Source organism: Dipodomys spectabilis, unplaced genomic scaffold (genome assembly GCF_019054845.1).
Source record: "Dipodomys spectabilis isolate Male_0828 unplaced genomic scaffold, ASM1905484v1 ptg000187l, whole genome shotgun sequence".
Classification (NCBI taxonomy): Eukaryota; Metazoa; Chordata; class Mammalia; order Rodentia; family Heteromyidae; genus Dipodomys; species Dipodomys spectabilis.
This window is the reverse complement of record NW_024870864.1, coordinates 4,256,053-4,270,424: the sequence shown is the minus strand read 5'-3', so window position 1 is coordinate 4,270,424 and position 14,372 is coordinate 4,256,053. Positions and strand designations below refer to the sequence as shown.

At 42.0% G+C, this 14,372-nt stretch overlaps 1 protein-coding gene across 1 annotated transcript in view; it reads left to right on the top strand.

Annotated features, from left to right (window-relative positions):
* The first annotated feature begins 3,744 nt into the window (after nucleotides 1-3,744).
* Cracdl (CRACD like) overlaps nucleotides 3,745-14,372 on the top strand; it is a 71,413-nt gene continuing 60,785 nt past the window's right edge. Inside the window, exon 1 of the mRNA XM_042695364.1 lies at nucleotides 3,745-3,889. Coding sequence (XP_042551298.1) covers nucleotides 3,816-3,889 — 74 coding nt within the window. The 5' untranslated portion in view covers nucleotides 3,745-3,815. The remainder of the gene's footprint in view (nucleotides 3,890-14,372) is intronic.

Genomic DNA, 14,372 nt, shown 5'->3' with positions numbered 1-14,372 from the left:
ACACCTGTAAGTATGTCTACTCAGGAATCTGAGATCTGAGGATCATGGTTCAAAGCCAGCCCAGCCAGGAAAGTTCATGAGATTCTTCAATAAACAACTCAGAAAAAGCTGGAAGTGGTTCTGTGGTTCTGTGATTCTGCACCCAGACCCAGAGTTCAAGCCCCAGAATAGGCAGAGCAAACAAATGAACACCACCACTACTACCAAAAACTCATGTTTCCATATCCTGAAATTCCTTTTAATAAGAATTTTAATTTTAAGTGTTCAGATGAGTTACAGCTTTGGGTTCCTCCCCTAAGGGTAACCTTCTTTAGTCTTGACTGTGTGTATGTGAATGCCTAGTGTCCTTTATAGGTTATTGTGTCGAGTTATATTTTAGATCTAGCTTCCATATATGATAGAAAACATGTGGCATTTGTCTCTGAGCTTGGCTTACCTCACTTAACATTATTTGTTCTAGGTCCATCCATTCTCCTGCAAATGACATAATTTTATTGTTTCAAATGGCCGTGTAAAATTCCATTATATATAATAAGTTCCACATTTTATTGGTCCATTCATCTATTGAAGGGCATCTGGGCTGTTTCCATAACTTAGGTATTATGAATAGTGTAGCAATGACCATGGATGTGCAAGTGTCTTTACTATATGTAGATTTTTTTAAAAAACTAAAACTGAGCCCTTACCACACACACCAATTTTGTACATGATGCTCATCAAAGGAAGGTCTGTGGGTGGTAGCAGGAACAGCAGCAGTAGCAGCAGTAGCAGCAGCTGGGAGCTTAAAAATGCAGGAATTTCAGGCTCCAGCCCAGAGTGACTGAAGCATAATCTGTGTTGGGCAACCTTTTTGGGTGATGGCACTCTGTGCTTACTCTGAGGAACACTGTGGTATCCTCATTTCCCCCACTTGGTCCTGGGCTGTGCACATGCTCCCATGTCAGCGAACATTTTTCTATAATGCTGTTTTCAGTGACTACAGGTCTGTCCTGAGCCCTGTGCCTGGTTGCCACTGTTGAGCCTTTAGAATGCTCCCTAGGCACTGTTAGAGGAATCATTTATCTCCTCAGGACAGGACAGATTGCCCAGAATTGGAGTGATTGGCATGTGCACCAAGGTAAAGCTGGATAGTGTTTGCTAAGTTCTGGAGATTGCCAGCTCAGAAGACACAGAAGTCGACCCCTGCCTCAACCCCTTGCCATACAGGAAAGGGCTCGAATAGGCCTTGATGTGAGTATCAGGTTTCATACTCGGCAGTTCAGTGATCCTGTGCCAATGGCTTAACCTTTCTGATCTCCTCTTTTACCTGCAGAATGGAGATGCACGTGTAGCTCCTTGGTGGTTATGAGCCTTAGGCATGATGAAAACACCTGGAACCTGATTCCTTCATTCCAGTCTTTCTAAGTAAAGTGAGCTCCTAGGGGTTATGGTTTGAGTGCCCCACCAAAACTCAAAAGTCAACTTACACTTGTCTCTTACATGTGTCCCTCTCACCATGTGATGGCCCCTGCTACCTCTGTCTTTGAAGAAAGTCACCTACCTCACAACAGGAACATAAAAGCCTTCAACCTTTCTTCTTTATAAACTACCTCGTCTGCATTCTCTACTGATAGCAACAGAAAGTGGACGGAGACAGAGGTCTTACCACAAATCCTTAGACATTCTTGTAAAAAACTACCTGTTACAGATTACAAATTTCACTTTAGTAAGTACACATAGAAGTTACTGGCCTTTCTGTTAGGTTCTCTGGTGTCCTGGAGGAATATATGGTGTGGACACTGCAGCAAAGGACGCAGGACACCTGTAATCCTTGCTACTCTGGAACCTGAGATCTGAAGCTCGTGGTTCAGAGCCAGCTCAGGCAGAAGAGTCCTTTTATCTCCAATTAAACATTAAAAAGCCAGTAGTGGAACTGTGGCTCAAGTGGTAGAATACAAGCTTCGAGCAAAAAAGCTAAGATACCATGTGTAGGCCCTGAATTCAAGCCCCAGTGCCAGCACAAACAAAAACGAAAGGGACTTCCTGAATACTTGAGTTAAAATTGAGTAGATATATAAAACATGCAAGCCGTGCTAGTGGAGAGTGTGCTGAGAGGTGGCTGTGGCCATGTGTACCTGGGACTGCTGCAAGACCTGCACCTGTCTCACCTGCTCTTCAGGGAACCTTGTTTCCTGGACATGCAGTCATGCAGCCACAATATGTGGCATGGCATCCCCTTGTGGTGGTGTGTATGTCAGCCTCATGTGCTCCATGAAAAGCACCATCCCAGTGCTGAGCCACCACAGCGACAAGGCACTGTTGAGGCTCCCGAGCGAAGGTAGTTAGTTGGCAGCCAGAGCAGGCTCCGCCTCAGTTCACCAGGTAGACTGTGCTGCTAGCTGGGACTGCTCCTTAGAAACATGGGCCTTCAGGCTCCATCCCTGTGGTTTCAGTAATCCATGATGCTGGAGGAGCCCCTGGACTGCCTCCCCACCAGCCTACTGTCCCTGGTGCTTGGCAGAAGGCTGAATAAGTGGCAGCATGTCTTCCTGCCAGGATGAGGGCAGTGGCCCTGCAGACTCCAACCCTACACAAATGCCATCAGTCACTATGTGACTGCTCTCTTTTGTTACTCCTAACTATACTTATTTGTTTTGCTTTCTTCTTTATAACCCCTTTGACTAGGGCTCTGTATACAGTTGGCTTTTGGAAAACAGCACGCTAGGACTTTTATAGAACCTCCCTCAGAAGTCCCTGTTCTGCCTGCTGCTCCTGGGTTTTAATAACACAGCGTCACACCCCTCCATTGCTTGGAGCCTTCTGTCAACACTCCAGAGGTTGCCTGGAAACTGCTGACTGTAGCCAGCCCGCAGACCTGAGACTGAGTTGCGTTAGGTGGCATAGCAGTGCTCATTGCAAGAGTCTATTATTTTGAAGTGGCAACTGCAAGTAATGAGAGAGGCTGTCACCAAGGTCCTTGGCTGTGTCACGTGGAGAGGCTGGAGAGTCCAGCCAGGAAGGCTTCCTTGGTGATTTTTCTTGGGTAGGTGTGACCTGTGCACCTGCCAGGTGTGTTATCCATTAGTAAGGGCCACAGGGTGTGGGGTAAGCAGGTGCCTGGCCAAAAGCAGCATTTGTAAAATCCCAGAAAAGCATAAAACACATCTAGGATCTGAAGTGGCACAGCGAGCACTGAAGGAAAAAAAAAGAAACAACAGAAAATGAAAGCTAGACAACAAGCATGCAGAGGCATGGATGAGTCCGAGCCCCTGGCTCTGTAGAGAGTGAACGTCCTTGAAGGAGGCAAGAGGGTCTGCATGGCTTTGGTGTTGTCATGGGCTTGGATGTGTTTGACTGAATCTGTTTTAGCTTTTCTCAGTATTAGGGTCTTGTTTCTTTTGTGGCCCTTCCCCAGGTGGGGAGTACGGCATCATGCTGCCCTCACCCTTTGCCTGCTTCCATGGTGAGCACAGTAAAACACTGCCCGAGTTTGTTGTGTTATGTCCCCAGCTATTCCGTGGTGAGTCTCTAGCCACAGGGAGATAGGTGACGTGTCTCCAGAGCAACTCCCTGAAGAGGCAGGCCACCCCCACTCCTCGCCCTCAGGGCTTGGAGTAGAAGGAGGAAGTGTGTGTGTTTCTGACATAGCTTTTACTGCCCTGTGCCTGCACACCTGCCCAAGGAGCTCACAGAGCTCAGGAGCAGAAGCCCCACTTCCGCCTGGCTCTGATGGACTGAGGGCTTGTGATCGGCACCCAGTGGTATCCCAAGAGCCTTAGGCCACTTGCTCAGGGCCCAGAGGTCCACTCTTCTCCCCGCTGCTAGTTTCCAGGAAGATGAGAGAGCCAGAGGCCCACTGCACGTTCAGGAAGATGGCTGCCTTTTACCAGTGCGTCAGGCCTGACCCCAGGTGGGCCCCTCCCCTTCCCTGGGCAAAAAATTGGTGGTGGAAGGTTTTTTGAGACTGGAGGAAAGAAAGGCTATGCTATCACTGCAGGGCACAAGGTTGGGGGAGATCGCCATCCCTTGGGGCTAAGGCTAGACCTTCAGCACCTAGTGCCTTATATTCTTGAATGTTTGTAACCTTTCTATTTACAGACTTATCTCGTCTTCTCCAATTGTGTGAAATTTGGAACAAAATAATGACTTCCTTTGTTTCCTTTAACACTAGTACATGTATTCAGAGGGCATGAGGAAGACTGGGAGATGAGAGGAGGGTTGAGCACACAGAACATTTTGCTTTTACTAACCTGGGTTTGCACCTTGGATCCACATGGCACAGGGAGGGTAAAGACCAAGGTAAGAGGACATCAGAATTATCACCTAATCTCAGCACCAAAGGTTTTTGTATCCAGCTGACAGACCCAGCCATGGCCGACTCCCTGCTGGAGCTCCCACACAGCAGCACCCAGCGGCCCAGCACACACCCACCTCAAACTGCTGTAGGTGACCTTATTCCTGGAAGCTGTTTGACTCAGTACATTTTAAATTCTGTGCTCAGGGGTACAGAGGGAAGTCGAGCTTAGTCTTGATTTAAATTCATTTGCTCAGCATAAGTAAATACATAGTGTGTGATAACCCACACAGAAAATTTCCAGGGTTATAGCTTGTGTCAGTCCAAGTCACCATTACATCCCATCCCTGAGGTTGGATGGACAATCTTGGAAAATTGCATCTTTGGAAAGTGTCACCTGCATGAAGTGGGCAGAGGTATTTGAGTTGGTGTATTTTCTTCTCACTTTATTCTTTCCTTACCCTGTAATTCAAGGATTCCTTGTGAACACAGGGCCTCATGCCAGGAATATCCCAGTGCATGGAAGTCATTATTGCTCCTGTTTCATTAAAAATTACCAGTAAAATGGGGCTGGGAAGGTGGCTCAGTGGTAAAGCGCTTGCCTTGTATGCATGAGGCTCTGGGCTCGATTCCTCAGCACCACATAAGCAAAAAGAAAAAAGCCAGAAGTGGTGCTGTGGCTCAAGTGGTAGAGTGCTAGCCTTAAGCTGAAGAGCTGAGGGACAGTGCCCAGGCCCAGAGTTCAGGCCCCACGATTAGACTCTCCCCCCCCAAAAAAAAATGATCAGGAGACCCTATCTCCTTGGAATGGCCAGAATAGAGTAGTGGCTTCTTATATTAGGCTTTGGGCATTCTAGTATTTGTACCAGAAAAACCTCAGGTCTGCATCTGCCATGCTACAGAAGTATCAGCCACACGAGTATCTCTCTGGATAAATCAAATCTTGAGTTGTGTATATACAGTATGTGTAGAAGGCAGGCAATGTATTTATTACCTTAATAAATGTGTGCATCCAGCCCTTCTAAAAATGTGCTTTGTGCCCTCTACTCAGTCTTATTTGTTGTGTGTTTAGCAGTTGGCATCAGGTACAGCTTGCACTTTGAGACTGAAAGTTTCCAACTTACTGTAATTGGCATCTTTGTGAGATACTCCCCAGCAGTAAAAGGAATTCACATAACAGTTCCCCAGTCATTATGCAAATAGGATTTCTAAAATAAGGTCATGAATTTGAAGCTCTGATGCTTAGCTATTCTTGAAATAACAGTTTTATAAAAGTCTCTAATAGATTTTTTTTATTCTAATAACTTGAAAATGTCCAAATGAATATGTTTAAAATCTCATATGAAAACATACAGTTCTGGATGAGAAATTAACAAGTTGGTCTTGTGAAAGCTGTCACACAGTGCCATCTGAGATGGGACTTTCTCCTGAGTGTGTTTGTGAAGATGTAGGCTGCCTGTGTGAATCCAGACCTCCTGTCTACCTGAGTGAACACTGTAGTAAGCAGTGATACACCTCCATGGCTAACTTCATAAGGACACTGAATATACTAAATCAACTATTATGCAAGTAATTTTCTAAAGGTGGTTTATCTTATATAAGATCCTATTTATACACCCTGTCTAAACAATTCTGTTTATCCCATGGATGGCTGAGCTTGTGGGAACGAAGCTGTGGTGTTACTTTGCAAAGAAACAGCTCCGAAAATGTCTTCATCCATCTCTCCTCCATCTCTAGATGCTCTCTGTCCCTGTCCTGCCCTGGCTATTAGGAAGCCTGGAGTAGGGAACAAGCCTTCTCTACAGGCCTCCTCTGCATCCGCATAGCTACAGGGTAGATAAGAACAATTCAGCCTACAGAAAATGTGACATAGTCTAGCAAAGTCAGATTTTAAAGAAGTCTGTCCTTGAGACATCAAATGTTTTCTGGAAGCTGTGGATGACTACTGGATGCCATCTCACTTTTAATAACAAGCGAGAGAAGTGTCTGCGGTTCACTCCTCCATTCACTCCATAGTATTTCTGAAGCACCTACCGTGTGCCAGTGCCAGGTGGCTACCTGATTCCCATCTTCATAGAGTTACCACACACTTAATGCAGTTCTCTAGACCAAGCTTTATTTCATTGTTGTTTTTTTAAAAGATGAACAAGAAGTGTTATGATACTATGAAATCCTCAGGCTGACCAGCCAGTGGGTTCTCTTACTCTTGTCACAGTGTTTGCAAGTTCTCTGCGTTCAGCCCCTTGCTTAGGAGATTCCTTGGCTTCCTTTTCTCTCGTGTCCATGCTCTAGACATGGCCCTGTCTCCTCCTTGCCCTTGCTGACAGATGGCAGAGGAAGGTGTGCAGACAGCTGTGTGTCAGCTTGGGAGCAGGCAGGCAGCTGGCACCCGCAGGGAGGGCTCAGTCTCCACACCACTGCCTGTGTGTGGCGGCCACAGCAACCAAGTCCCTCTGCTCCTAGGGATAATAATATCATTAAGCAGCAGCTGGCACTGTTTTTGAACAGAGATTTCTCACAGGAACTTTGTGAGCATTACACATTCCATTTGCCTCAATAATGTGAAACTTATTTTTTCTAAAAAAAGGAATAGGCAGATCCCAGCGTGACTCACTAGAGAACAATAGTTAAGTCATAACTTATTTTTGTCTTTTTCCCCCAAGAAAAAGGAGGAATTGGTTAAATGTATAGGGAATGTAAGCAGGCGTACATTTGCATAGGGTGACTTGGTGGAAAACTTATACAAGTATACATACCATTACCCAGGCCCAGGTGAGTCTTGTGAAGGAAAGGTTCAGGGAATCGTGTAGTGACTTTCACTTATCTGGAAGGGACAGAGAAGTCCTCCTGAGGAAAGGGAGATGAAGCCAAAATCAGAAGAATGAGTAGGAGTTGGTAAGACCATAGTGGGGTAAAAGGGCAGGAGCCTCATCTGCAAATACCCTGGATGGGAAAGAAACTGAGTTCTGTGGGCAGAGGGAGGAGAGTTAAAGTATTCATTTCTACCACGTATGCCTGGATTAGAATCCAGCCCACCTCCTCTTGTTGCTGTGTGGATGTACTCACGCTTAATTGCTTCCCATTCTTGCTTCCATTTCCATGCTTCCATCCCCTTCATTCTCATTTTAGTGTAAGTTTGCTGGAGACAAATAATATCAGATCTTCTTTTCTGAAAATGCCTTTTCTTCTTTTTGAAAATTTTCGGGTAACACTTTTCTCCCTAACAACTTTTGATGAAGCTCCTTTATGCGAAGTATCCAATCAATGGGCCTTCAGAGCTATATACCTGTGAATACTTTTTAACGCCTCATTTCACACATTAATCAGTTTGTTCATCCCTCCCTCGCTCCCTCTTTCTCTCTGTTAAGTTGATTTTTTGGTAGTGAAATGTTTCAATTTCTCCCTCCTTTCTTTTTGTGCATATTCTATAGCTACTTTATTACCATGGGGATTACCTTTGACATTCTAAAGTTGTAATACTCAAATTTAAACCAGTTTATCTTTAGTCGTGTACATAACCTGCTCCTTTGCATTTCTTCCTTGCTTCCTTTATTTTATTTTATGCTGGTCCTGGGGCTTGAATTTAGGGCCTGGGTATTGTCTCTATGCTTTTTTGCTCAAGGTTGATGCTCTACCACATGATGCGCAGCTGTACTTTGGGGGTTTTGGTGGTTAATTAGGGATAAAAGTCTCATGGACTTTCTTGTACCTAAGATCCTCATATCTAAGCTTCCTGAGTAGTTAGAATTATAGGTGTGAACCTCAAGCACTGGCCCCTGCTTTTTTTTTAGTTGTTGGTGCTACGGTCATACCCTTTCACATTGTTTCAAAAAAATAGAAATCAATTTTATTATGTCTAGTCCTAGGGAATGACCTCGGAGCTTGGGTGCTGTCCCTGTGCTTGTTTTGCTCAAGGCTAGTACTCTACCACTTGAACCACACCTCCAACTCTAGCTTTTGCGGGGGGGGGGGGGGGGCGGTACTTAATTGGAGATAAGAGTCACATGGATTTTCCTGCCTGGGCTAAATTCGAATCATGATCATCTTCAGCGCTCAGCTTCTTAAGTAACTAGGATTACAGGCATGAGCCTGTAACCAAAGTTACAGTAACAGTAGTTTAGAGTAATAATTCCTATAGGAAGTACCCCCCTTTTCCTCTTTCCCTCTCTTCTGGCAGCACTGGGGTCTAAACTCAAGGCCCTCTGCTTGCCCTTTTTGCTGTAGTTATTTTTTCAGATAGGGTCTTGTGATTTTTGCTTGGGCCAGCCTCGAACCACCATTGTCTAATCTCTGTCTCCCATGGCACCTAGCCCTAAGTTTCTTAAATCAGGTAGAATGTTTTTAATGGAGTTACAAATCATTATTGCAATAATACTTTCCTTTGAGGGAAAAACTAAGAGAGAGCATTCTAAAAGGAATGTACTCATGACCTGACATATGTAAGTCTGTACATTACCTTTAAATAATAATTTTTTTTTAAAGGGAAGGGATAGGAGAAGGGTGCTGGCTCAGTAATCCTCCTTGAGCTCTGGGGAGTCTAATGGCAATAAAGGAAGTTAAAATAACAATGGTCCCTGAATTGTGTTCACACACCATGATCAGAAGCAGCAGTCAAAGCATAGATCCCTAATGTTTCGGGGCCAAGGCCCTTTTTGCCCTTTCTGGGTCTTATAAACTCAGTACAGGCAGTTCCTGGGGCCGAGGACTTGGCACATGGTTAGATGCTACTGTGCTAAGAGCTGAGAGTGACAAATTAACAACAATTTACCTTCCAGTCCTTTCTGGAAGTTGCAAGCCTTCAGTGGAATCCAGAGTTCCAAAGAAATGAATGTGAGACATTTTCCATGTGGAGAAACAGTCCTGGTGACTCTTCTCTTCCAGAATGCCCCCATGGACCTATGTTTTTATTTCCATTTAGTAGTTGCTTAGGAATGGAATAGTAGACCGTGTGGCACAGTAATTTTCTTTGGGTGGAGGAGCAGTACTGGGGGGTTGAATTCGGGGCTTCACACTTGCTAGACAGGTATTGTACCACCTGAGTCAGATCTCTAGCCCCTCCTTGTGGTAATTTTATGTTTTCCATTTTGAGTAACTCAAACTTTTCCAAAGTGGCAAGAGCAGGTGAACATTCACATTCACATCCCTTCACATTCTTTCTAGTAGAGGGGGAGAGTTCCTGGAGCTTGAACTCAGGGTCTGGGAGCCACAGCTCTACTTCTAGCCTTTTTGGTAGTTAATTGGAGATAAAAGTCTCACAGGCTTTCCTACCTGGACTGGCTTCAAACCACTATCCTCATATCACAGCCTTCTGAGTGCTAGGATTATAGGTGTGAGGCACCAGCACTCAACTACTAGTGTTTATTATTGTCTGTTTCTTTGGTCATAGCCATCCTAGTGAGTGTAAAGTTATATGGCCTTTGACTTGCAGTTCTCCAGTAACTAATAGTATTGAGCATCTTTCCATGTGATTATTAGCATTCATTTGCCTTGTTTGTACAAGTTCCTACAAATTCTTTGTTTTAAATGGGTTTCTTAAAATAGGTTTAAATAGAATTTTTTATATTAGCATTCTAGATATTAGTCCTTTATCAGATATATTATTGGAAAATATTTTCTCCCAGTCTGAGTTGTCTTTACATGTTTTGATAGTTTATTTGAAACTAAAGCTTATAATTTTTGACAAAGTCAAAACATACCTATCTTTACTTAGAGTGTGTTGATTATCTGTCTGGTTGCCTAACTTAAGATCACAGATTTTTCTTCTAAGAGATTTATAGTTTCAGCACTTACATTTAATTCTGTGATGCATTTTTGTGGTAATGAATACATATGGTGTGAGGTTGGGAGTACAAACTCTGTTTCACATGTTGATGTCTACTTGACTTAGAACAATTTGTTGAAAAGACTTCTGTTGTTGGCATGCCTATTAAAATGAATTTCTATACTTTCTTGCATTTATTTCTAGGCTCTTAAGTTCTATTATCTTGGTCTATGTATTATGATGAAACCTTACTTCTGTAGCTTTGCAGTTTTGGAAGTAGAAAGTATGAGTATTCACCTTTATTATTGTTTTTCAAGATTGTATTAGCTCTTTGGTCAAAACTGATAGAATAGAGAAAGACAGATCAACAATAACAGTTTTATATCATTGTTAATTTTCTGCTTATTCTAGCCATATTTAAAAGTGATACCTCTAATTTATAGTGGAATCATCTCTCCTTTTATCAGTTTTTATGGTTTTACCTTCCTGAAACGCCTGCCTTGCCTCCTTTCTAACAATACTTTTTAAAAATAAAAGGTCATTGCTATAATACAAAACTCAAAGCAAAATCACATGGTATTAGTAATTCTCTGTGTAATTTTTGGTCAGATTCACCAGTTTTTCACATTTTACCTCATTTGCTATGTTATTGTTTCTTTGTATGTTTATCTATATATTCATACCATTTCACTTATATACAATTTGATAGTGAACTAGATAAATTATATGTATATTTCCTAAAAGCAGGTATTTTGCCAGATCTGGGGCTTGAACTCATGGCCTTGTCCTCTCTCTTGATTTTTGTGCTGAAGGCTAGCACTCTACCACTTGAGCCATGCCCCATGTCTGGGTTGTTTTTTTTTTTCAGGTTAATTGGAGATAATAGTCTTCTTTGATTTGTCTGCCTACCCTGGCTCCAAACAGTAACCTTCAGATTTAAGGCTCCCGAGTAGCTAGAATTATAGATGTGAGGCCACCTGTGTCTAAGACTGGGATTAGATTTCAGTACCTGTCACTTTGGCTGGTGCCTTACCAACTGAGCCATACCTCCAACCCCAAACACTTGTAAATACCATAATCACACTGATCAAAATTGGGGAAATTTAAATTATACATGATTATTATATAATCCACAGTCCTTGTTCAGCTTGTGTTATGGCAGTTTCTCATCCATCAGTTCAGGACTATCTGTTGCCTCTGCTCTAGAACAAGTACGTGTTTTCAATAGTACAGAACAATCTTACAAAATCTCTCTCATATTCATATGACTGAAGTTTCCTTATAATCGGATTCTTTTTCAGGTGCCATTGTGATATTTTCTGTTCCCATTATTTGCCCACTTTTGGAGGAGATAGATTATTTGTTTTTCATTTATTGGATTATAAGGACTACAAATTTGTAGTCCTTCTGCTTCAGCTTCTTGAGTGTTGAGATTACAAGCACGAATCAATATGACCACAGTAGAAATTACTGGTTTTCTTCAGATTCATTTTCTCCTTGTTTGTAAACAAGGTTCTTTTTGTTTGTTTTTAAAATAATCATTTTTAAGTTAGCCATGCGCATTATAGACAACAAAAAGCGGTCAGAATTAATTTTTTACAAATATTTTCCCCCTGCCTGTCTTACCTATTCACTTTTTCAATGTTACCTTTCAATGAGCAAAAATACTTCATTTTGATGAAGTGCAAAATATGTAGTGTTTTTCTTTTTCTTTCTTTTTTTTTTGGGGGGGGGTCTGGTCATGGGGCCTGAACTCTGGGCCTGGGCACTGTCCTTCAGCTCTTCAGCTCAAGGCTAGCGCTCTACCACTTGAGCCACAGCGCCATTTCTGTCTTTTTTTCCTGCTATGTGGTGCTGAGGAATCAAACCCAGGGCCTCAGGCATGCAAGGCAAGCGCTCTACCACTGAGCCACCTTCCCAGCCCTGTAGTGTTTTTCTTTTGTGGGATTTTAAGCATGTCTGAGACATTTTTGTTTATCCAAAGGTAAAGAAAACAGATTCCTAAGTTTTTTTAGAAGCCATACACACACACACACACACACACACACACACACACACACACACACACACACACACACACACACACATTCCTTTATATTTCTATTGTTTTACCACTTTTTTGTCTTGTCTAGTTAATTTTCTTTCTAACCAACCTTTTTGTGTTAATGAAATGTTTAGCGTTCCATTCTTAGGTATATTTTGGCTATTTATTTATGAGACCGTGTGGTGCTATACAGCCAGGCTGGCCCTTCAACTCTCCATCTCACTGACTCAGCTTCCTGAGTACACCACCATTCCTGGCCTCTTTTGACCTTCTTTTTTTGCTGAACCTCTGCATTAGATGTTTTAGTGTTTTAATCTAGAGGATCACAATATTGATTCTTAATGTCACTGTCTAGCTGAACACCAGTAGCTGAGGTTTGTAATCCTAGTTACTTGAGGCTCAGATCAGGAGAATTGTTGTTTGAACCCAGCCCAGGCAGAGCATTCCATGAGACTACATCTCCAAGGAGGAAAGCTGGACATAGTGGCATGGACTTGTGATCCTAGCAAGGACAGGAAACTCAAGTAGATAGATTGCAGGCAAAAAAAAAAAAAAAAAGAGACCCTGTCTCAACTATAACTGGCAAAAAAGAGGACTAGAGAAATGACTCAAGTGGAAGAACACTAGCCTATTAAATGTGAGGTTCTGAGTTCAAACCTCAGTACCACCAAAAAAAAAAATCACTGTCTACATAAGAATTAACATGTGCAATGGCATATAAAATGCAAGAACCTTGTGATAATCTCTGTTTAAAACCTCGATTTTTACAGTGTAGTCACATACCACGTCTACATGTGCTATGAGGTCACACCATTGAAATTTATGCTCTGAAATAAATTGAAATAAGGAAAAGATGCTATGTTTGCCCACATACTTACTGTCTTCAGTGTACTTCATTACTCCTGTAGCACTCACCTCATCTGGGCTTATTTTTCTTTAGAACTTCTTTTTTACATTTCCTGTAGTATATGTGTGCTGGAAGCAAGTTCTTAATACTTTTCCCTTTTCTAAAAATACCTAGATTTTTGTCTTTGTTGAGTGATAGTTGGCTGCATATGGGTTGCTTTATAAAAATGGCATACCATTACTTTGTTGGGTTAATTGTTGTCATTCATATTGTTGCTTTTCAGTATATGTATCATTTTCCTTTGGCTATTGTCAAGTTTTTTTTCTTTGTCTTTGATTTTAGTATCCTACATGGGGTCTCATGTTGGTTCAGACTTACATTGTACATCCTGCAGGTATTCCTGCCTCCATACCTTCCTCTCCTACTTCCGGGACTTGGTTACATGTATGTGTGGTCCATTGACCTCATGTCACTCGTCAGTGAGACTGTGTTCTGATTTGCTGTTTCCCAGTCATTTTGTTCCTGCTCTTCAGATTATGTTCTTTTTATGTTTCCAATTTTCCATGAAGCCCTTTTTGTGAATATTTCATTTCAGAAATGATACTTTCCATTGGTTTTTAAGTCCTCAATATGTAATTAGTAGCTTCTTTGAAGTCTTTCTCTGCTAATGAAGCATTTGATCACTCGGGTGCATTTTCTTTTGAATATTTTTTTCTATTGCCTTTGTTTCATTGTCCTGTTTCTGTAAATGATTAGTAAATTTTGATTATATGGTAAACACTGTGAATGATACACTGTACAAACTCAGGAATCTTGTTATATTCTCTCCTAGAACTGCTGATTTTGTTCTAGCAGGCTATTAACTTGACTGGACTCAAACCATTAACCAACTCTATCTCTCCTGAAGGGGGTATTAGAACAATTTTTAGCTCATTTGTCTTACTTTCACAACTGTTAGCTCCTGTATACTATTTGTCATTTCCCCATTATGTGCATATGAACTAGAAAAACAGTTGCCTTCAGTTGGGTGTTCCTCTCTCTAGTGTTCTTTTTGTTCTTGTGATAGCCCTCCTCATTTTCCATCTGCTGTGTGGCACCCTTAAACTTTATTCTTTGATCACAGGTGTGCCGAGGCTGCTATACAACACGCAAATCTGTAGGTTCCTTAGGTCTCTCCCTGTGTAGTTCTCTTTGATTAAGGTGAATGCTGTTCTAATCTCTGTCTTCTTCAAGTTCTCACCATTGCTTTCAACTTATTACTGTTAGTATTTTGTTTCTAATTTGTCATTACCATCTGCACAAGATAATAATGATATAGGCTACTCCACCGTTACTGGAAGCCTAACACACCTGTAGTTTCAGGTTTTTTTTTTTCAGAGTTTAGGGTTCATATTAGCAGCTATTTTCTTTCATTAGAGTTTTCTACTTAAAATACAGTTACCTCTGA